General features: G+C 53.7%; 1 protein-coding gene across 1 annotated transcript in view; it reads right to left on the bottom strand.

Annotated features, from left to right (window-relative positions):
- KIF23 (kinesin family member 23) overlaps nt 1-23,713 on the bottom strand; it is a 35,778-nt gene that overhangs the window by 994 nt on the left and 11,071 nt on the right. The window contains exons 8-23 of the mRNA XM_040077303.1: nt 23,205-23,246; nt 20,920-21,032; nt 20,599-20,720; nt 19,113-19,215; nt 18,690-18,769; nt 17,752-17,871; nt 14,278-14,437; nt 10,556-10,723; nt 10,133-10,290; nt 9,658-9,831; nt 8,715-8,894; nt 6,159-6,446; nt 3,095-3,325; nt 1,561-1,643; nt 750-831; nt 497-567 (exon numbers count right to left, since the gene is read on the bottom strand). Of these exons, the coding sequence (XP_039933237.1) occupies nt 497-567; nt 750-831; nt 1,561-1,643; nt 3,095-3,325; nt 6,159-6,446; nt 8,715-8,894; nt 9,658-9,831; nt 10,133-10,290; nt 10,556-10,723; nt 14,278-14,437; nt 17,752-17,871; nt 18,690-18,769; nt 19,113-19,215; nt 20,599-20,720; nt 20,920-21,032; nt 23,205-23,246 (2,175 nt within the window). The remainder of the gene's footprint in view (nt 1-496; nt 568-749; nt 832-1,560; nt 1,644-3,094; nt 3,326-6,158; nt 6,447-8,714; nt 8,895-9,657; nt 9,832-10,132; nt 10,291-10,555; nt 10,724-14,277; nt 14,438-17,751; nt 17,872-18,689; nt 18,770-19,112; nt 19,216-20,598; nt 20,721-20,919; nt 21,033-23,204; nt 23,247-23,713) is intronic.

The following is a 23,713-nucleotide window of genomic DNA, read 5'->3' as shown; positions in this document are numbered from 1 at the left end:
GCGAGCAGGAGGTTCAAGGGGCAGGAGAGGGAATCCAGGGAATTCCCGCTGCCATTCCCGCCCCTATTCCAGTCAGGAACACGAACCCAAAGTGGGAAGGGCGGCAAAGTTGGGAGGGAAAACGTTCCCAAAGTTTGGAAGCTGTTGGGAAAAACATTCCTTGGGCTGGGCGTGGAGCTGGAATTCCCAGGGACGTCTTACTAACAATTTGGGAAGAGGGAATTCTCCACGCCTCCGCAGCGGTTCCAGAATTCCGCAGTTGGAATTTCAGCAGGAATTCCACCGCGATTCCCTCTTCCCACAGGGAACCGGAGCCCCGAGGAATTGGAACTTTCCAAGTCCCGAGGAATTGGGATTTTCCCCATGGATAACGCGAGCAGGAGCGGGGAATCCAGGGAATTCCCGCTATTCCAGCTGGGAATGCGAACCCGAAGCGGGAAGGGCGGAGGGGGAACATTCCCGAAGTTTTCTGGGAAGGAATTCCGGGAGCACTCACTTGGGCTGGGCGTGGTGCTGGAATGCCGGTCCCAGCGCCGATCCCGCCCTCATCTCCACGGCCACGGAACACTGGGAACACACCAAAGTCAGGATCCGCCGCTTCCCGCCATTCCCAAATCCCTGTGTCCCGGAGCGTCCGAGGCCAAGCCGGGATAGCGGGAAGTGCCCGGGGCGGAAGGATGGGGATGAGCTGAAGTTCCCTCCCGACCCATCCCGGAATTCCGGGATCCAGGGCGACATTCCCGGCTCACCCTGGTCTCCACGTCCGTCCATTCCGAGTCGGCGGCGTCCTGGGCGGGGTCGGGATCGGGAGGCGACGAGCGGCGCTTCCGCCTGGAATGGGAATGGACGGAATTACAGCACGAACCTCGGGGAATCCGCCGCCGGAAACACTCCTTCTTCTTCCTCGGAAAATCTTGGATCCAGCAGCTCCAGCGTCCGTGAATTCCTCCGAGTTTATGGGATTTTCCCGTTGGATCACCCGGCCCGGAAGAGGTTCCCGGGCGCGCATCAGGAATTCCAGGATTCCAGAAGCTCAAACGAAAGGTTCCATCATTGGAATCCTTGGGAATTCCAGAACTCCGGAAGCTCAAACCAAAGGCTTCACAATTGGAATTTTGGGAACTGCAGAATTCCAGGACCTCAAAAATGAAAGGTTCCATCAGTGGAACCTTGGGAATTCCGGAAGCTCAAACCAAAGGTTCCACAATTGGAATTTTGGGAATTCCAGGATTCCAGAAGCTCAAATGAAAGGTTTCACCATTGGAACCTTGGGAATTCCAGGATTCCAGAACCTCAAATGAAAGGTTTCACAACTGGAATTTTGGGAATTGTAGAATTCCGGAAGCTCAAATGAAAACTTCCAGGAGTAGAACGTTGGGAATTCCAGAATTCCAGAAACTCAAACGAAGGGTTCCATCAGTGGAACACTGGGAATTCCAGAACCTCAAATGAAAGGTTTCCCAACTGGAATTTTGGGAATTCCGGGATTCCGGAAGATCAAATGAAAGGTTCCAGGAAGTGGAGCGTTGGGAATTCCGGGATTCCGGAAGCTGGACTCACCCGGTGGGAGATTCCTGCTTGAGGGTCTCGATGTCCGTGAACTGCACGGCCTGGCCCCCGCCCCGGGTCTTGAAAACGTCCCCCTGGAATGGGAACAGGACAAGGAAAAGCGGGATTGGGACAGGAACGGCACCGGGAGTCGTCCCGGAATTCCAGCCCAAAGAAGCTCCTCCCACTTCACTGCCGATGGATTGTTGCCTTTTTCCCCCACAGGAAAATGAACAAATCGTGGGATCCCAAAAACCGTGGGGATCCACACAAATCATGGAATTCCATAAACCACAGGATTCACAAACCATGGAATCCCATAAACCATGGAATCCCATAAATCATTGGATTCACGCAAATCATGGAACCCCACAGTCACGGAACCCGACCGTGAAAACTCCAAAGCAAATTTCAGCCACCCCAATGCAACATTCCCAAGACTCCCAACATTCCCGAGGCCACCTCGATGAGCTCGCTCTGGACCTCAAGCTTGTCCCCAGTCTGGAATTCTGGATCTCAACCTTGACCCCACCCACATCCAGAAACTCCTGGGGTAACTTTAACTACATTTCGGCTATTCCAACGCGACATTCCCGGGATTCCCAGGGTCACCTTGATGACCTCGCTCTGGATCTCAACCTTGTCCCCAGTCCGGAATTCTGGATCTCAACCTTGTCCCCACCCACATCCGGGAAACTCCTGGGATAACTTTAATGACATTTCGGAGATCCCAACGCGACATTCCCAGGATTCCTGACATTCCCAGGATTCCCAAGGTCACCCAGATGAGCTTGGTCTGGATCTCAACCTTGCCCCCACCCACATACCCAAGGAATTCCTTGGGTAACTTTAACTACATTTTGGAGATCCTAACGCGACATTCCCGGGATTCCCAGGGTCACCTTGATGACCTCGCTCTGGATCTCAACCTTGTCCCCAGTCCGGAATTCTGGATCTCAACCTTGTCCCCAGTCTGGAATTCTGGATCTCAACCTTGCCCCCACCCACATCTGGGAAACTCCTGGGATAACTTTAATGATATTTCGGAGATCCCAACGCGACATTCCCAGGATTCCTGACATTCCCAGGATTCCCAAGGTCACCCAGATGAGCTTGGTCTGGATCTCAACCTTGACCCCACCCACATCCAGGAATTCCTTGGGTAACTTTAACTACATTTTGGAGATCCTAACGCGACATTCCCAGGATTCCCGAGGGTCACCTTGATGACCTCGCTCTGGATCTCAACCTTGTCCCCAGTCCGGAATTCTGGATCTCAACCTTGCCCCCACCCACATCCAGAAACTCCTGGGGTAATTTTAACGAAATTTCAGCGATCCCAACCCAACATTCCCAGGATTCCCGACATTCCCAGAATTCCCGAGGTCACCTTGATGACCTCGCTCTGGATCTCAACCTCGCACCACACCCCCCCAACCTTGCCCCCGGCGCCACGTCCGGGAAACTCCCGGGGCAACTTTTAACGAACACTTCGGCGATCCCAACGGCGACATTCCCGGGATTCCCGACGTTCCCGGGATCGCACCTTGATGAGCTTGGTGCGTATCTCCCCGTCGGAGGCGAGCTCCTGGTGCGTCAGCAGGTAGCGGTCGCAGCGGGACAGCGCGCGCTCGCTGGGCGCCTCCACCGTGACGGCGCGCGGCAGGCGCGGCTGGAGCAGCGTCTCCGTCGGAACGTGCGACGCCGGCCGGTGATCCACCCAGCGCTCCCCGGCGCTGCGGGAACGCCGCGCCCGCAGCGGAGCCGCCGGAACGCTCTGGGAATGGAAACGGGGAATGGGAAACTGGGAATGGGAACAGGGAACTGGGAATGGGCAGCGGGAATGGGAAACTGGGAATGGGGCCGGGGATCCACCCAGCGCTCCCCGGCGCTGCGGGAACGCCACACGCCCGCAGCAGAGCCGCCGGAACGCTCTGGGAATGGGAGAATGGGAATGGGCACTGGGAATGGGAACATGGAACTGGGAATGGGCCCTGGGAATGGGGCCAGTGATCCACCCAGCGCTCCCCGGCGCTGCGGGAACGCCGCGCCCGCAGCGGAGCCGCCGGAGCGCTCTGGGAATGGGAGAATGGGAATGGGAAACTGGGAATGGGAACAGGGAACTGAGAATGGGCACCGGGAACGGGGAATGGGAAACTGGGAATGGGCACCGGGAACGGGGAATGGGAAACTGGGAATGGGGCCGGTGATCCACCCAGCGCTCCCCGGCGCTGCGGGAACGCCGCGCCCGCAGCGGAGCCGCCGGAACGCTCTGGGAATGGAAACGGGGAATGGGAAACTGGGAATGGGGCCGGGGATCCACCCAGCGCTCCCCGGAATGGAAACGGGGAATGGGAAACTGGGAATGGGAACAGGGAACTGGGAATGGGCACCGGGAACGGGGAATGGGAAACTGGGAATGGGAACAGGGAACTGGGAATGGGGAATGGGGCCGGTGATCCACCCAGCGCTCCCCGGCGCTGCGGGAACGCCACGCCCGCAGCAGAGCCGCCGGAACGCTCTGGAATGATGGGAATGGGAATGGGAAACTGGGAATGGGGCCGGTGATCCACCCAGCGCTCCCCGGCGCTGCGGGAACGCCGCGCCCGCAGTGGAGCCGCCAGAACGCTCTGGGAATGGAAACGGGGAATGGGAAACTGGGAATGGGAACAGGGAACTGGGAATGGGCACCGGGAACGGGGAATGGGAAACTGGGAATGGGGCCGGGGATCCACCCAGCGCTCCCCGGCGCTGCGGGAACGCCGCGCCCGCAGCGGAGCCGCCGGAACGCTCTGGGAATGGAAACGGGGAATGGGAACTGGGAATGGGGCCGGGGATCCACCCAGCGCTCCCCGGCGCTGTGGGAACTCCGCGCCCGCAGCGGAGCCGCCGGAACGCTCTGGGAATGGAAACGGGGAATGGGAAACGGGGAATGGGGCCGGGAACGGGGAATGGGAAACTGGGAATGGGGCCGGGGATCCACCCAGCGCTCCCCGGAGCTGCGGGAACGCTGCACGCCTGCAGCGGAGCCGCCGGAACGCTCTGGGAATGGGAGAATGGGAATGGTCACCGGGAATGGGAACAGGGAACTGGGAATGGGCAGCGGGAACGGGGAATGGGAAACGGAGAATGGGGCCAGTGATCCACCCAGCACTCCCTGGCGCTGCGGGAACGCCGTGCCTGCAGCGGAGCCGCCGGAATGCTCTGGAATGGAAACGGGGAATGGGAAACTGGGAATGGAGCCGGGGATCCACCCAGTGCTCCGGGAACGCCGCGCCCGCAGCGGAGCCGCCGGAACGCTCTGGAATGACGGGAATGGGAACTGGGAATGGGGCCGGGGATCCACCCAGCGCTCCCTGGCGCTGCGGGAACGCCGCACGCCTGCAGCGGAGCCGCCGGAACGCTCCGGAAAGGGATGAACGGGGAATGGGAACTCCGGAGCACTCTGGGAATGACAGGAATGGGAACAGGGAAAGGGCACCGGGAATGGATGAGATGGGATTGGATGGGATGGGTGTGTGGGAAAGGCGAAGGTTTGGTCCTTGGGTTGGATCCTGAAGGCACCACCAAGAGCTTGGCACCAAATTATGGAATATTCCAGGCCAATTCCTATTTCTTGGTTTGTTTTTTTTCCCTCCCAGTGTTGTCCAATCTAATTCCATTAGGTCTCCTCAGGTCTGGGAAAGCCCCTCCCAGATTTCCAAATCCACAGCTCCACCCCGAGGGATTGTCCTGCTCTGTTTCCCTCAAGCGCTCCTGGATTGAATCCTGGAGACACCATCAGGAGCCAAACTATTCATGGAATCAGAGCTCCCGCTTTCACGGGAATTAGGGAAGAGTTAAAGCTGAGGCGCACAGAGAGGTTTATCCACGGAGTATTTCCAGGCAGGACAAACTCCCACAGCACCTTGGAAGCTGGGAAATTGCAGGAGGGATTGGAGGATAGGTGAGGGAGAGGAAAAGGGAGACACTGGGAAAGGGAAAGGCCAGGGAAAGGGAAAGGCCAGAGAAAAGGGACAGGGAAACCCCAGGGGAAAAAAAAAGGAAACACCAGGGGAAAAAAAAAAAGGGAAACACCAGGGGAAAAAAAAAAAAAGGGAAACACCAGGGAAAAAGGGAAAGGGAAACACCAGGGAAAAAGGGAAAGGGAAACACCAGGGAAAAAAAGAGGGAAACACCAGGGGAAAACATGAGGACACCCACAGCTAGAGCAGAGTGTGGCCATCCCGGAGCACCCCTAAAAGCGGGAATTCTCAGCTTCCAAGGAAGCTCCAAACACCGAGAGGGCGGCGGGAGTGGCCAGGCTCAGCCTGGGGCCAGCAGGACACGTTAGGCACAGCTCTAATCTATGTTAGGCGCGGCTCTAGTCTACATTAGGCATGACTCTGGTCTACATTAGGCGCAGCTCTGGTCTAGTCTACGTTAGGCATGGCTCTGGTCTACTTTAGGCACGGCTCTGGTCTAGTCTATGTTAGGCACAGTTCTGGTCTAGTCCATGTTAGGCACAGCTCTGGTCTAATCTACGTTAGGCACGGCTCTGGTCCACGTTAGGCGCAGCTCAAGGTCGGGAACCTTTGGGCCGGGCTCAGCCCCGCTAGGCCAGGACTAACCCTGCAGCACGGATCCTCTCGCTGCTCTATCTCCTCTCTGTCCCCGGGCACCTCCAGTGCTCGGCTCCAGCACATCCCTCTCCTCCTGGCGGGGCTGGGCCGGGCCGGGCCCGGCTCCGCTCCCGCCTCATTCCGGGATTTGGGAATGCCGGCGGGCGGGCAGGGAGGGCCCCGCTGCTCCCACTCCAGCACGCAGGAGGCCACGGAGATGCTGCTGCAGGAGTTGGAGCGCCGGGGCAGCGGCGGGGACAGCGGGCTGTGCCCGGGCTGAGCGGGGTCAGCGCGGCTCTGGGGAGAAGGGAGAGAGCGGTGAGACACAGGAACAGATCCAGGGAATTCTGATCCCATGGAGAGCAGGGGGTGGGAGAAGGGATAAACAATGAACAGAGACGAGACAGGGAATTCAGGATGCTCCAGCTCTGGGCAGGAACCTCAGCAGGGCCAGCACGGCTCTGGGGAGAAGGGAGAGAGCAGTGAGACACAGGAACAGATCCAGGGAATTCCATTCCTATGGATAGCAGGAGGTGGGAGAAGGGATTAGGAACAAACAGGACACAGGGAATTCAAGCTGCTCCAACTCTGGGCTCAAACCTCAGCAGGGTCAGCGCGGCTCTGGGGAGAAGGGAGAGAGCGGTGAGACACAGCCACAGATCCAGGGAATTCTGATCCCATGGATAGCAGGGGGTGGGAGAAGGGATAAGGAACAAACAGGACACAGGGAATTAAAGCTGCTCCAACTCTGGGCCCGAACCTCAGCAGGGTCAGCGCGGCTCTGGAGAGAAGGGAGAGAGCGGTGAGACACAGGGACAGACAGATCCAGGGAATTCTGATCCCATGGAGAGCAGGAGGTGGGAGAAGGGATTAGGAACAAACAGGACACAGGGAATTCAGGATGCTCCAGCTCTGGGCCCGAACCTCAGTGGGGCCAGCACGGCTCTGGGGAGAAGGAACAAAGCAGTGAGACACAGGAACAGACAGATCCAGGGAATTCCATTCCTATGGAGAGCAGGAGGCGGGAGAAGGGATTAGGAACAAACAGGACACAGGGAATTCAAGCTGCTCCAACTCTGGGCTCAAACCTCAGCAGGGTCAGCGCGGCTCTGGGGAGAAGGGAGAGAGCGGTGAGACACAGGGACAGATCCAGGGAATTCTGATCCCATGGATAGCAGGGGGTGGGAGAAGGGATAAACAATGAACAGAGACGAGACAGGGAATTCAAGGTGCTCCAGCTCTGGGCAGGAACCTCAGCAGGGCCAGCACGGTTCTGGGGAGAAGGGAGAGAGCGGTGAGACACAGGAACAGATCCAGGGAATTCCATTCCTATGGATAGCAGGAGGTGGGAGAAGGGATTAGGAACAAACAGGACACAGGGAATTAAAGCTGCTCCAACTCTGGGCTCGAACCTCAGCAGGGTCAGCACGGCTCTGGAGAGAAGGGAGAGAGAAGTGAGACACAGCCACAGATCCAGGGAATTCCATTCCTATGGATAGCAGGAGGTGGGAGAATGGATGAAGAACAACAAGGAGACAGGGAATTCAGGATGCTCCAACTCTGGGCTTGAACCTCGGCTCTGGAGAGAAGGGAGAGAGTGGTGAGACACAGCCACAGATCCAGGGAATTCCATTCCTATGGATAGCAGGGAGTGGGAGAAGGGATTAGGAACAAACATGACACAGGGAATTCAAGGTGCTCCAACTCTGGGCTCGAACCTCGGCTCTGGAGAGAAGGGACAGACACAGGGACAGACAGATCCAGGGAATTCCGTTCCTATGGATAGCAGGAGGTGGGAGAAGGGATAAACAATGGACAGAGATGAGGCAGGGAATTCAGGATGCTCCAGCTCTGGGCTCGAACCTCAGCTCTGGAGAGAAGGGAGAGAGCAGCGAGACACAGGAGACTCCAAGGAAACAGGGACAGACGGATCCAGGAATTCCCTGTTCCCGAGGATATCAGGAGGTGGGAGAAGGGATTAGGAACAAACAGGACACAAGGAATTCAAGGTGCTCCAAATCTATCCCTGAGCTCAGCAGGGTCAGCACAGCTCTGGGGACAAGGGAGAGGTCACTGTGACACAGGGACACACAGATCCAGGGATTTCCCGTTCCTATGGATAGCAGGAGGTGGGAGAAGGGATAAACAATGAACAGAGACAAGACAGGGAATTCAGGATGCTCCAGCTCTGGGCTCAAACCTCAGCTCTGGAGAGAAGGGACAGACACAGGGACAGACAGATCCAGGGATTTCCCATTCCTATGGATAGCAGGAGGTGGGAGAAGGGATAAACAATGAACAGAGACGACACAGGGAATTCAGGATGCTCCAGCTCTGGGCTCAAACCTCAGCTCTGGAGAGAAGGGACAGACACACAGGGACAGACGGATCCAGGAATTCCCCGTTCCCGAGGATATCAGGAGGTGGGAGAAGGGATTAGGAACAAAGAGCACACAAGGAGCTCGGAGCAAGCTGCTCCCAGCTCCGTGCCCGGGGACCAAATCCCTGCCCTCCATCCCTCAGGACGCCTCTCCCTCCTGGCAGCTCCGGGAGCGGATCACTTACGGGCGCGGGGGACGGCGACGCGGATCTCGGGACGGGCTTCTCCCGCTCCCTTTCCCGGGAAGGCCTCTCCGGCTTCTCGGCCCGGGGCTCGGTGACGATGGCCTTGAGCTGCTTCAGCTTCTCGTCCTTCACCCACAGCTTGTTCTGCATCTCCAGCTGCTTGGCTGCCACCCGCCGCTCCTGCGGCGCCAAACGCGGGATTGCTCAGGCCGGGAATGCTCCCGGGATCCGCCGGTCCGAGCTGGGAATAAACCCAGCCCGGAGAGACACGTCCAGGTGTTCCCTGGATACCCCCGGGGATGGGGATTCCTCCAAGGATGGCCTGAGGCTGTTCCCGCTCTTCCTCTCTCCCCTAGGAGCAGAGCCTGGAGCCGGCAGCTGTTCCTTTCCTTTAATTCCTTTCCTTTCCCCTTCCCTTTTTCCTTCCCTTTCCATTCCCTTCCATTTTCCTTCCCTTTCCCTTTCCATTCCCTTCCATTTTCCTTCCCTTTCCCTTTCATTTTCCTTCCCTTTCCCTTTCCATTCCCTTCCATTTTCCTTCCCTTTTCCTTCCCTTTCCCTTTCCATTCCCTTCCATTTTCCTTCCCTTTCCCTTTCCATTCCCTTCCATTTTCCTTCCCTTTCCCTTTCCATTCCCTTCCATTTTCCCTTCTCTTTCCCTTCCATTTTCCTTCTTTCCCTTTCCCTTCCATTTTCCTCCTTTCCCTTCCATTTTCCTTCATTCCCTTTTCCCTTCCATTTTCCCTTTCCTCCTTTCCTTCTTTCCCTTCCCTTTTCCCTTCCCCCAGCCGAGCTGCCCACAAATCCCGCCACAAACCAAATAACCAAAACGGGGATCTCCAACCCGCCGTTCCCACCAGACCAACGACCCCACCTCGCCTTCCCCTTCAGGAGCTTCCCAAATCCCGCTTTTTTCCCCCCCCCTCCGGATTCCCGCACTCACGCATTCCTTCTCCCACTTGAGGGAGGTCTCGGCCACCATTCCCTGGAGCCTGGCCTCCAGCCTCCTCTTATCCGACGCCTGCCGCTGCAGCTTCTGGCTCTGGCTCTCCAGCTCCTGCTGCAGGTTCCTCTTGTCCTCCTCGTAGATCGTGGCCGTCTTCTCCAAGATCTCGATCTGCGGGAATCCACAGGGAGGATTTGGGCGGGGAAGGGCGGGGGGGACACGCCCCGAAATCCAGGAATTCCCGCTCGCGGCTTCCCGAGTTTTCAATCCTGAACCGCTCGCTTTCGCAGAAGACTCGCCTCGTCAAAAAAAAAAAAAAGCCAAAAATTTTTTTTTAGTAAAAAAAATTCCACCCCCCGCCCCACCCCAAAATGTTTATTCCTGATGGGGAGGAATTTGCCGAACGATCCATAAAAAAAATTTTAAAATTTAAAAAACAGGGATTTGTGCTCCAAAACGAGCCAGAGCTGACCTTGTACTCCAAGGTTTTAATCTTCTTCTCCAGCCGTTCCATCTCCGCCCTCTGCCCCGTTATGGTTTTCTCCTTCTCAGCCAGTTTTCCTTGGATGTAATTTTCCTTGGAGGCGACGCTGGAGTCAAATTCCTGCAGCATCGTCTTGAAGGCCAGAACTGGAAGAGGATTGGGATATTTGCCGGTTTTTATCTTTAATCCTCTCCCCCTTACCTCCGCAACATCCAAAGCTCTGGCGTTTTCCCCCAACCAATTTAAAGCCGAAAATTCCCCAAAATAAAATAAAATAAAATAAAAAATAAAAAAAAGGTCGAAACGATCAATCTAACCAAGAAAAAATCGGGACAAGGGGGAAATCCTTCGGGGATCTGCCCCAGATGTGGGGTTTTTCCCTGATGTTCCGAGCCTGGGGCGAATTCCTACCGTTTTTGGCGAATTCCTCCGCCAGCGTCTGCCTCATTTTGTGGCGCTGCTCCAGGGCCTCGATGAGTTTCGGGAGCGTCTGGTCATCGTTGATATCCAGGAGCTCGCAGGAAGGCAGGGCGGGGAGGCTCTGGAAGAACAGCTCGGCGGGAGATTGCTCCTCCGGGCCTGCCGGGGACGGGAAAATTCCAGTGGGAAAAGGGGCGGGGCGGCGGAAAACCGGGAGCGACGCGTTCCCGGAGAGGTGATGGGAGTGGGGAAAGGGTTAAACGTGACGTCCGTGATTCCTTGTTTTACTAAAAGAGCATCCAGGAACATCCCGTGATTTCCGGCCGGGAGCTGCAGCGTCGGGAGCATGGGCTCATCCCGACCCCGTGGAATTCCTTGGGAATCTCCACAGGGACGCTGAAGAGGCACTGAGGTTCCTCTGGCGCCGTTGAGGCTCAGTGGAAACGGTTTAAAATTTAATTCCCGGCCTTAATTCCCGTTGGGATCGTGGAGTGGTTTGGGATGGAAAGGGATTAAAGAGATCCCATTCCATGGGCAGGGACAGCTCCCACTGGCCCACATTCCAATGCTGCCTTGGGCACTTCCAGGGATCCATGGGCATCCCCAGCTCCTCTGGGAATTCCATCCCAGTTCCCCTGGGAATCCACTCCCTGTGTCCCATCCCTGATCCCAATCCCTTTCTCCAGCATTCCCGGACCCCTTTTACACTCTACATTTCCCCCTTTTCCCAGGAGAACATTCCCGGGGTGGGAGGAGGAGGAGGAGGAGGAGGAGATCCAGCCCCTTTTCCCAGGTGAACATTCCTGGGGTGGGGAGGAGATCCAGCCCCTTTTCCCAGGAGAACATTCCCGGGGCTGGGAGGAGGAGGAGGAGGAGATCCAGCCCCTTTTCCCAGGAGAACATTTCCGGGGCAGGGAGGAGGAGGAGGAGGAGATCCAGCCCCTTTTCCCAGGAGAACATTCCCGGGGCAGGGAGGAGGAGGAGGAGATCCAGCCCCTTTTCCCAGGAGAACATTCCCAGGGCTGGGAGGAGATCCAGCCCCTTTTCCCAGGAGAACATTCCCGGGGCTGGGAGGAGGAGGATGAGGAGATCCAGCCCCTTTTCCCAGGAGAACATTCCCGGGGCTGGGAGGAGGAGGAGATCCAGCCCCTTTTCCCAGGAGAACATTCCCAGGGCAGGGAGGAGATCCAGCCCCTTTTCCCAGGTGAACATTCCCGGGGCAGGGAGGAGGAGGAGAAGGAGATCCAGCCCCTTTTCCCAGGTGAACATTCCTGGGGCTGGGAGGAGGAGGAGATCCAGCCCCTTTTCCCAGGAGAACATTCCCGGGGCTGGGAGGAGGAGGAGGAGGAGGAGGAGGAGATCCAGCCCCTTTTCCCAGGAGAACATTCCCGGGGCTGGGAGGAGATCCAGCCCCTTTTCCCAGGAGAACATTCCCGGGGCTGGGAGGAGGAGGAGGAGGAGATCCAGCCCCTTTTCCCAGGAGAACATTCCGGGGTGGGGAAGAGGAGATCCAGCCCCTTTTCCCAGGAGAACATTCCCGGGGCAGGGAGGAGGAGGAGATCCAGCCCCTTTTCCCAGGAGAACGTTCCCGGGGCTGGGAGGAGGAGGAGGAGGAGATCCAGCCCCTTTTCCCAGGAGAACATTCCCTGGGCTGGGAGGAGGAGGAGGAGGAGATCCAGCCCCTTTTCCCAGGAGAACATTCCAGGGTGGGGAGGAGATCCAGCCCCTTTTCCCAGGTGAACATTCCCGGGGCTGGCAGGAGGAGGAGGAGATCCAGCCCCTTTTCCCAGGAGAACATTCCCTGGGCTGGGAGGAGGAGGAGGAGGAGATCCAGCCCCTTTTCCCAGGAGAACATTCCCGGGGCGGGGAGGAGATCCAGCCCCTTTTCCCAGGAGAACATTCCCGGGGCTGGGAGGAGATCCAGCCCCTTTTCCCAGGTGAACATTCCCAGGGCTGGAAGGAAGAGGAGGAGATCCAGCCCCTTTTCCCAGGTGAACATTCCCGGGGCTGGCAGGAGGAGGAGGAGGAGATCCAGCCCCTTTTCCCAGGAGAACATTCCCAGGGCTGGGAGGAGGAGGAGGAGATCCAGCCCCTTTTCCCAGGAGAACATTCCCGGGGCTGGGAGGAGATCCAGCCCCTTTTCCCAGGAGAACATTCCTGGGGAGGAGGAGGATGAGGAGATCCAGCCCCTTTTCCCAGGAGAACATTCCCGGGGGTGGGAGGAGGAGGAGGAGGAGATCCAGCCCCTTTTCCCAGGTGAGCATTCCTGGGGCTGGGAGGAGGAGGAGGAGGAGGAGATCCAGCCCCTTTTCACAGGTGAACATTCCCAGGGCAGGGAGGAGGAGGAGATCCAGCCCCTTTTCCCAGGAGAACATTCCCGGGGCTGGGAGGAGGAGGAGGAGGAGATCCAGCCCCTTTTCCCAGGTGAACATTCCCGGGGCTGGGAGGAGGAGGAGGAGGAGATCCAGCCCCTTTTCCCAGGAGAACATTCCCGGGGCAGGGAGGAGGAGGAGGAGGAGATCCAGCCCCTTTTCCCAGGAGAACATTCCCGGGGCTGGGAGGAGGAGGAGGAGATCCAGCCCCTTTTCCCAGGAGAACATTCCCAGGGCTGGGAGGAGGAGGAGGAGGAGATCCAGCCCCTTTTCCCAGGAGAACATTCCCGGGGCTGGGAGGAGGAGGAGATCCAGCCCCTTTTCCCAGGAGAACATTCCCGGGGCTGGGAGGAGGAGGAGGAGGAGGAGGAGGAGGAGGAGGAGGAGATCCAGCCCCTTTTCCAAGGAGAACATTCCCGGGGCAGGGAGGAGGAGATCCAGCCCCTTTTCCCAGGAGAACATTCCCGGGGTGGGAGGAGGAGGAGATCCAGCCCCTTTTCCCAGGAGAACATTCCGGGGTGGGGAGGAGGAGATCCAGCCCCTTTTCCCAGGAGAACATTCCGGGGCAGGGAGGAGATCCAGCCCCTTTTCCCAGGTGAACATTCCCGGGGCAGGGAGGAGATCCAGCCCCTTTTCCCAGGTGAACATTCCCGGGGCTGGGAGGAGGAGGAGGAGGAGATCCAGCCCCTTTTCCCAGGTGAACATTCCCGGGGCTGGGAGGAGGAGGAGATCCAGCCCCTTTTCCCAGGAGAACATTCCCGGGGCTGGGAGGAGGAGGAGGAGGAGGAGGAGGAGGAGGAGGAGGAGATCCAGCCCCTTTTCCAAGGAGAACATTCCCGGGGCAGGGAGGAGGAGATCCAGCCCCTTTTCCCAGGAGAACATTCCCGGGGTGGGAGGAGATCCAGCCCCTTTTCCCAGGAGAACATTCCCGGGGCTGGGAGGAGATCCAGCCCCTTTTCCCAGGTGAACATTCCCGGGGCTGGGAGGAGGAGGAGGAGAAGATCCAGCCCCTTTTCCCAGGTGAACATTCCCGGGGTGGGGAGGAGGAGGAGGAGGAGGAGGAGATCCAGCCCCTTTTCCCAGGTGAACATTCCCAGGGCTGGGAGGAGATCCAGCCCGTTTTCCCAGGTGAACATTCCCGGGGCAGGGAGGAGATCCAGCCCGTTTTCCCAGGTGAACATTCCCGGGGCTGGGAGGAGGAGGAGGAGGAGATCCAGCCCCTTTTCCCAGGTGAACATTCCCGGGGCTGGGAGGAGGAGGAGGAGGAGATCCAGCCCCTTTTCCCAGGTGAACATTCCCGGGGCTGGGAGGAGGAGGAGGAGGAGGAGATCCAGGCCTCACCTGCTCCCACGGGGCCTCCCCGGAGCTCCAGCTTCCGCGAGAGCTCCTCCCGGAACGCCTGGTTCCGCAGGCGCCGGCCCGGCGTCAGCCCGCAGAGGGGCCGGTCGGCGGGCCGGGACACCTCCACCTCCTGCGTCATCTCGGCGAAACGCATCACTTGCTGCGGGGGAAAAACAGCGAGGGGAGGAAAATGCTGGGGAGGACGAAGCCGGAGGGTGCTGTGGGTGCGGCTGCTGGGGCTCTGGGGTTCTGCGGAGCCTGTGAGGGTCACCGCAGTTCTTCGGAGCTTTTTAAAGCCTTTTGATTGTTCATAAGATGGAGTTAGACCTTTTAGATACTGCACAATATTAGGAGCAGTTTTTGCCTTTTCTCACACACATAACATAAACAAATCCTTTGTTTTTCATTCCCTGTCCTTTGTTTGCATATTTCTAACCTGAAAACAACTGTAACTGACAGCTGCTCTGGCCATTCGGCTGGGAGGTGAAAACTCCAGAAGCCAATCCACAGCCAGACCCACAAATGTATAAAAAGTACGAAATAAACAGGCAGAGGGGCTCTGGGCTTGGTTCAGCCTTGGGCTCTCTCAGAGGAACATCTCTGCCCTGCAAATCTCTTGTCTCCGTGTGATTGCTTTGCGTGTCCCGATCACAGGGGACAGAAATGGGGCCTGGGGGGTGAGAAATGGGGCAGAAATGGGGTGCAGAAATGGGCCTGGGAGTGCAGAAATGGGGCTGGGGGGGAGAAATAGGGTCTGGGGGGTACTGTCACTCTGGTTTTTCTGAGTTTTTTAAAGCCTTTTGATTGTTCATAAGATGGAGTCAGACCTTTTAGATACTGTACAATATTAGGAGCAGCTTCTGTCTTTTTCTCACAGATGTAACATAAACAAATCCTTTGTTTTTTCATTCTCTGTCCTTTGTTTGCACATTTCTAACCTGAAAACAATTGTAACTGACAGCTGCTCTGGCCACTGAGGCTGGGAGGTGAAAACTCCAGAAGCCAATCTTCAGCCAGACCCACAAATGTATAAAAAGTACAAAATAAACAGGCAGAGGGGCTCTGGGCTTGGCTCAGCCTTGGGCTCTCTCAGAGGAACATCTCTGCCCTGTGAAATCTCTTGTCTCCGTGTGATTGCTTTGCGTGTCCCGATCACAGGGGACAGAAATGGGGTCTGGGGGGTGAGAAATGGGGCAGAAATGGGGTGTGGGAGTGCAGAAATGGGGTGTGTGGGGGTGAGAAATAGGGTCTGGGGGGCAGAAATGGGGTCTGGGGGGTACTGTCACTCTGGTTTTTCTGAGTTTTTTAAAGCCTTTTGTTTGTTCATAAAATGGAGTCAGACTTTTTAGCTCCTGTACAATATTAGGAGCAGTTTTTGCCTTTTCTCACACACGTAACATAAACAAATCCTTTGTTTTTCATTCTCTGTCCTTTGTTTGCACATTTCTAACCTGAAAACAACTGTAACTGACGGCTGCTCTGGCCACTGAGGCTGGGAGGTGATAACTCCAGAAGCCAATCTACATCAGACCCACAAATGTATAAAAAGTAAGAAATAAACAGGCAGAGGGGCTCTAGGCTTTGGCTCAGCCTTGGGGTCTCTCGGAGGAACATCTCTGCCCTTCAAATCTCTCATCTCCGTGTGATTGCTTTGCATGTCGCCATCACAGGGGACAGAAATGGGGCCTGGGGGGTGAGAAATGGGGCAGAAATGGGGTGCAGAAATGGGCCTGGGAGTGCAAAAAAGGGGCTGGGGGGCAGAAATGGGGTCTGGGGGGGACTGTCACCCTGGTTTTTCTGAGTTTTTTAAAGCCTTTTGATTGTTCATAAGATGGAGTCAGACTTTTTAGCTCCTGTACAATATTAGGAGCAGTTTTTGCCTTTTCTCACACACGTAACATAAACAAATCCTTTGTTTTTCATTCTCTGTCCTTTGTTTGCACATTTCTAACCTGAAAACAATTGTAACTGACGGCTGCTCTGGCCATTGGGCTGGGAGGTGAAAACTCCAGAAGCCAATCCACAGCCAGACCCACAAATGTATAAAAAGTACGAAATAAACGGGCAGAGGGGCTCTGGGCCTTGGCTCAGCCTTGGCTCTCTCAGAGGAACAACTCTGCCCTGCAAATCTCTCGTCTCCGTGTGATTGCTTTGTGTGTTGCGATCACAGGGGACAGAAATGGGGTCTGGGGGGTGAGAAATGGGGCAGAAATGGGGTGCAGAAATGGGCCTGGGAGTGCAGAAATGGGGTGTGGGAGTGAGAAATAGGGTCTGGGGGGTGAGAAATGAGGCAGAAATGGGGTCGGGGGGGGACTGTCACTCTGGTTTTTCTGAGTTTTTTAAAGCCTTTTGATTGCTCCTAAGATGGAGTCAGACTTTTTAGCTCCTGTACAATATTAGGAGGAGTTTTTGCCTTTTCTCACACACGTAATATAAACAAACCCTTTGTTTTTCATTCTCTGTCCTTTGTTTGCACATTTCTAACCTGAAAACAACTGTAACTGACGGCTGCTCTGGCCACTGAGGCTGGGAGGTGAAAACTCCAGAAGCCAATCCACAGCCAGACCCACAAATGTATAAAAAGTAAGAAATAACCAGGCAGAGGGGCTCTGGGCTTGGCTCAGCCTTGGGCTCTCTGAGAGGAACATCTCTGCCCTGCAAATCTCTCGTCTCCGTGTGATTGCTTTGCGTGTCCCGATCACAGGGGACAGAAATGGGGTCTGGGGGGTGAGAAATGGGGCAGAAATGGGCCTGGGAGTGCAGAAAAGGGGCTGAGGGGCAGAAATGGGGTCTGGGGGGGACTGTCACCCTGGTTTTTCTGAGTTTTTTTAAAGCCTTTTGATTGTTCATAAGATGGAGTCAGACCTTTTAGCTACTGCACAATACTAGGAGCAGTTTCTACCTTTTCTCACACACGTAACATAAACAAATCCTTTGTTTTTCATTCTCTGTCCTTTGTTTGCACATTTCTAACCTGAAAACAACTGTAACTGACGGCTGCTCTGGCCACTGAGGCTGGGAGGTGAAAACTCCAGAAGCCAATCCACAGCCAGACCCACAAATGTATAAAAAGTAAGAAATAAACGGGCAGAGGGGCTCTGGGCCTTGGCTCCGGCTGGAATCGCGAGGAGCCGCCGCCGGCCGGGGGTTTGGGAAAGGTTTGGAGGATTTTTTTTTTATTATTTTTTTTTTGAGGTTCCGGCAGGAGACACAAAAAGCTTTGGGCGGAGACAGGTGGGATTCTTGGAATAAGAGGGACGAAGCGCCTAAACGCGTTTCCTCGGGAATTCCGCGAATCCCAAGCGAGGAGCGGGCGGCGACGCCAACAGGGGAAAGCGAAACCCGGGCAGCGGATTTATCCCGCGGAATCGTAACGGCGATCGCGACTCCCGGTTATCTCCCGGAGCGCAGGAATCCGGGAAAAAAAAGCGGGAAAAGGAGAGCAGGCGGGAAAAAAAAAAAAGGAAATTTTACCAGGCTTTCCTCGTAGTCCTCGGCCTTGGGATTCACGCACACGATCATCCGAACTTTCCCCTCCCCGTCGAAGTAGTTCTTGAAGAGGTGAGTCAGCTTGGAATCTCTGTAGGGAACCATCTGGGAAGGAAGGAAGGAAGGAAGCAAGGCCAGGGGAAGATCCCAGTGAGTTTTCCTTCCCCAGGCGATCAAATCCATGGATAACGAGGCTGTTGGAGAGCCCAGGGCGTGTGGGAAAACCCCTCGGGGTCCGAGATCCCGGGAAAACATCGCCTTTGACCTTAGTCCATGGGGAAAAAAACCTCCAACGCTTAAGAGAGGAATTAAAAATTAAAATTAGAAATGAACAGTAATTTAGTCTGTCACAGGGTGAAAAATTTTGTAGTTTTGGGGTTTTTAGTGTGGAGATGGATGAGAGCAAGATTGGAAGATTTTTGGGAGGTGAGCCTCATCTTCCTCTTCCCCTCCATTTTCTGCTCTGACGGTGGCACAGAGACGCGTTTGAGGCAAAAAACTGCACGTTTTAAAACAGGTAGCAATCACTGCCAAAAAACTTTAAGTGCAGAACATTTTAAGAGTTAATTGGACCGGAAACCTTTAAAAGGCCTTGGAATTCTCCGGCTGGCGCTCTTTCCAGCCGGAGCTTCCCAGCGCGCTGCGCCGGGGCGTCGGCGGCGCGAGGGGACCTCGAGGTTAAGAAACCGATGAAAAAACAGAATAAAACGTCTCCAAAGACCGGAAAAATCTGCGAGTTCCGCTCGCCTTTTTAATTCCGATTCCGCACGTCTTTTTAATTCTGCTCGTGTTTTTAATTCCAGTTCCGGTCGTCTTTTTAATTCCGATTCCGCTCGCCTTTTTAATTCCAATTCCGCTCGCCTTTTTAATTCCGATTCCGCCCGCCTTTTTAACCCCGGCACGGGAAAACAGGGATGCCTCACCTTGTTTGTTCCGTACAGCTGGTTCTCCCGCAGGATCTCGATGCACGTCCTCAGCGTCATCAAGGACTGGTTGATATTCCCTAAAAAAAAAAAAAAAAACAACAAAAAAACCAAAACAAAAAAAAATTTTTAAAAAAAAGCAGTCACGAGGAAAAAGCCAACTCCGTGAGCTTGGATCGCTTGGATCTCTTTCCCAAACTCTTTGAGACAATGGACTGCCCTAATTAACAATGCTCATTAATAATCGCTTCGGTTAATCAGAGCAATTAACCTGCGCCACCCCCGAAGGGGAAATCGAGGTCGTTGTATCCTCACCGATCCTAAGGGAGCGCCACAGGAATTCCCGGGATTCCTTCCCCCCCCCACCCCGGGATTGGCAGGAGCTTAATTAGCGGGGTGTTAATTAGCGGGGTTTGCCCCTACCTGCTTCCCGCAGCCTGTTCCCCTCGGCTTTGGTCCTGTTGGTTCTCTCGCTCCCCGCCAGATCCACCAGGGACAGCTGGCTCAGGGTGATCTGCTCCTTCTCCTGGGATGCAGAGGAAACCCTGGATCCCTCCCAAAGGGATCCCGGAGCCCGCTTCCAAAGGATGTCTTGGATAACAAGCTCGGAGGGGCTGGCACAGCCCGGTTCAGAGGGGGTTTTTTGGGAATTTTGGCAGATCCCTCCCGCCTCGGGCCACCGGGTTGAAAGCTGTTGGATCGCTCAGATTCCCAAAATTTTTGAACCCCAGCAAAGGAAAATGTGAAAACCCAAGGAATTTTCGAATCCCAGCAAAGGAAAAGGCAAAAAAAAAAAAATCAAAGGAATTTTTGAGCCCCAACAAAGGGAAAGGCGAAAACCCAAGGAATTTTATAATCCCAACAAAGGGAAAGGCGAAAACCCAAGGAATTTTATAATCCCAACAAAGGGAAAGGTGAAAATCAAAGGAATTTTCAAATCCCAGCAAAGGGAAAGGTGAAAACCCAAGGAATTTTCGAATCCCAGCAAAGGGAAAGGCGAAAACCCAAGGAATTTTCGAATCCCAGCAAAGGAAAAGGCAAAAATCCAAGGAATTTTCGAATCCCAACAAAGGAAAAGGCAAAAATCCAAGGAATTTTATAATCCCAACAAAGGAAAAGGCGAAAACCCAAGGAATTTTCGAATCCCAGCAAAGGAAAAGGCAAAAATCCAAGGAATTTTCAAATCCCAGCAAAGGAAAAGGCAAAAAAATCCAAGGAATTTTAGAGCCCCAACAAAGGGAAAGGTGAAAACCCAAGGAATTTTCGAATCCCAGCAAAGGAAAAGGCAAAAATCCAAGGGATTTTCGAATCCCAACAAAGGGAAAGGTGAAAACCCAAGGAATTTTCGAATACCAACAAAGGGAAAGGTGAAAATCAAAGGAATTTTCGAATACCAACAAGGGGAAAGTAAAAACCCAAGGAATTTTCGAATCCCAGCAAAGGAAAAGGCAAAAATCCAAGGAATTTTAGAGCCCCAACAAAGGGAAAGGTGAAAACCCAAGGAATTTTCAAATCCCAGCAAAGGGAAAAGGTGAAAACCCAAGGAATTTTCGAATCCCAGCAAAGGAAAAGGCAAAAATCCAAGGAATTTTCAAATCCCAGCAAAGGAAAAGGCGAAAACCCAAGGAATTTTCGAATCCCAGCAAAGGGAAAGGCGAAAATCCAAGGGATTTTCAAATCCCAGCAAAGGGAAAGGCGAAAATCCAAGGAATTTTAGAGCCCCAACAAAGGGAAAGGTGAAAACCCAAGGAATTTTCGAATCCCAACAAAGGAAAAGGCGAAAACCCAAGGAACCAGCAGCTTCACCCCCTTCTTTTAACGCCCAACCTCACGATTCGCTCCGTCGCCTCCAAACTCGAGGCACGGGAGCAAATCCCACAAAACCCCGCTGGAGCGACCCGGAACTGACCTGGAGCACGTTGTCCCCGTCGGCATCCAGAGGGGCCTGCGCCAGTTTGATGATGAACACCGAGTGGGAGCGGCTGGATTCCCGGTTCAGCTGCGTGTTGGCGATGCGCCGCTTCTTCTGCCCTGCTCGGAACGACCCCGAATTCCCAAAAAAAAATTCCCGCTGCTTTCCCTCCTCCAGGGATAACGGGAACGGGGAACGCCCTAAAACCGCGGAGGCTCCGAGCCCCGGAGCGGATCCAGCGGAATTCTCCTCGCCCGCGGGATGAGGTTTGAGGCGATGGGATGAGCCCCGAATTCCAAGATTTTTATTTTTTTTTACCTCTCCAAAAGACTTCGAAAGCTTCCTCCGTGGATTTGACCTCCACCTCGGTGCAGCCCGTCACGTACATGTTGTGGTTCTGGTCTTCCCGGAGGATTTTGGACTGGGGAGGTCTTTGGGATAAGGAGGGGAAAAAAAGGGAAATGGATAAATCCCACGGGAGCGGGGGGCTCGGCGCAGATTCCCGCCGTGGAGGTTTTCGTGGAGGAACAAAGTCAGGGCAAAGGTCCGGAGGGAGAATTCAGAGTTTGGAGGGGAAAAGGTCGAAAATCGGAGGGGGAAAGGTGAAAATTCTGAGGGGAAACGGTCAAAAGTTCCGAGGGGGAAAAAATGGTCAAAAGTTGTGAGGAGGGAAAACGGTGAAAAAGTCGTGAGGGGGGAAAAAATGGTCAAAAATTGTGAGAAGGGATAAAATGGTCAAAAATTGCGAGGGGGGGAAAAACGGTGAAAAAATCGTGAGGGGGGGAAAAATGGTCAAAAATTGAGAGAGGGGAAAAAATGGTCAAAAATTGCGAGAGGGGGAAAATGGTGAAAAAATTGTGAGGGGGGAAAAAAATTGTCAAAAAGTCATGAGGGGAAAAAATGGTCAAAAAATTGTGAGAGGGGAAAAATGGTGAAAAAATTGTGAGGGGGGAAAAATGGTCAAAAATTGTGAGAGGGGGGGAAATGGTCAAAAACTGTGAGAGGGAAAAAATAGTGAAAAATTGTGAGAGGGTGAAATGGTCAAAAATTGTGAGGGGGAAATATGATTTAAAAATCCTGAGGGGAAAAATGGTCAAAAATTGTGAGAGGGAAAAACGGTCAAAAATCGTGAGGGGGGGAAAATGGTGAAAATTTGAGAGGGGGGGGGAAAATTGTCAAAAAAAATCACGAAGGGGAAAAATGGTGAAAAACTGTGATGTGGAAAAATGGTCCAAAATTGTGAGGGGGGAAAATGGTCAAAAAATCGTGACGGGGAAAATGGTCAAAAAATCTAAGGGAGGAAAAAATGGTCAAAAAGTCGTGAGGGGGGAAAATGGTCAAAAAGTCATGAGGGGGGAAAAATGGTCAAAAAATCGTGAGAGGGAAAAATGGTGAAAAAATTGTGAGGGGGGAAAATGGTCAAAATTTTTGAGGGGAAAATGGTCAAAAATTTTGAGGGGAAAATGGTCAAAAATTTTGAGAGGGAAAAATGGTCCAAAATTGTGAGGGGGGAAAAATGGTCAAAAAATCGTGATGGGGAAAATGGTCAAAAAATCTAAGGGAGGAAAAAATGGTCAAAAAATCGTGATGGGGAAAATGGTCAAAAAATCTAAGGGAGGAAAAAATGGTCAAAAAGTCGTGAGGGGGGAAAAATGGTCAAAAAATCGTGAGAGGGAAAAATGGTGAAAAAATTGTGAGGGGGGGAAAAATGGTCAAAAATTTTGAGGGGAAAATGGTCAAAAATTGTGAGAGGGGAAAATGGTCAAAAATGGCAAAAGGGGAAAAAATGGTCAAAAAATTGTGAGGGGGAAATATGATTTAAAAATCCTGAGGGGAAAAATGGTCAAAAATTGTGAGAGGGAAAAATGGTCAAAAATTGTGAGGGGGGGAAAATGGTGAAAATTTGAGAGGGGGGGGGAAAATTGTCAAAAAAATCACGAAGGGGAAAAATGGTGAAAAACTGTGATGGGGAAAAATGGTCCAAAATTGCGAGGGGGGAAAATGGTCAAAAAATCGTGAGGGGGAAAATGGTCAAAAAATGTAAGGGAGTTAAAAATGGTCAAAAAGTCGTGAGGGGGGAAAATGGTCAAAAAGTCATGAAGGGGGAAATAATGGTCAAAAAATCGTGAGAGGGAAAAATGGTGAAAAAATTGTGAGGGGGGGAAAAATGGTCAAAAAATTGTGAGGGGAAAAATAGTCAAAAAATCTGAGGGGGGAAAAAGGGAAAACAATCCAAAATTCTGAGGGAGAAAAGGTCAAAAATTTTGAGGGGGAAAAATGGTTAAAAATCTGGAGGGGGGCGGGGCGGGAAATGGTCAAAAGTCTGAGGGGAAAAGGTGAATTATCCATATAAAAGCTGGAAAGACGGAACACAGGACACGGACACACAGCCAGGATTAGTGACACTCCAGCTACCGCTCTAATTAGCAGCTACTTAATTGCAATTAATTGCTTTGGTGGGCAGCCATTGCTTTTCTACAAGCGCACAGGGGCAAGGAGAGCGTCCTAGGTTTCCTAGGAAAGCAAGGAAAAGCAGGGAATTTTCTGCTTCTGCCCAAGGAGAACGGCACTGGGATAATGGGAATAAGACACCGGACACATACACAAAGTCTCCATTTCTCACAGGAGTGTTGCAACTGTTCCACCTACCAAAAAAACGGGGGAAAAAACGTTAAATCCTCGGTTTCTGCCTCAAGTTTTTCCACGCTGCAGCTTCCAGGGGGAGAAATGATCCCAGGTTTTTGGGTTTTTTATTTTTTTTTTTTTAGGATGGACTTTGGGAATAAGCACCGAACGGCTGAACGGTTTAAAAGCATTCCCAGAGATTCTGGAATGAGGATCCTTGGAGACAGCCCCCCAGTTTGCTTTGCCCTCGTTAGCCTTTGTTAATCAACCGCTCCTCAATTAACTCGGGGCTCCTTGAACGGAGTCGGAATTCCAATCCACGGATTCCAAGAGGAATTTGCAGGGTTTTTTTTTGTTTTTTTTTTTTTCCCTACTGATTTCAGACGCGGCAAAGTGCAAACCTTTGGAAAACGGCATCCCTAAAAAACTTCCCTAATTCCTGGTTTTGTGGGAATTTCTGATTATCAAGTGGAATAATATGGAAACA

The sequence above is a fragment of the Hirundo rustica genome, chromosome 13 (assembly GCF_015227805.2).
Source record: "Hirundo rustica isolate bHirRus1 chromosome 13, bHirRus1.pri.v3, whole genome shotgun sequence".
In the NCBI taxonomy this organism is placed as follows: Eukaryota; Metazoa; Chordata; class Aves; order Passeriformes; family Hirundinidae; genus Hirundo; species Hirundo rustica.
The sequence above is the reverse complement of the archived record's forward strand: the minus strand, read 5'-3'. Positions and strand labels throughout refer to the sequence as shown.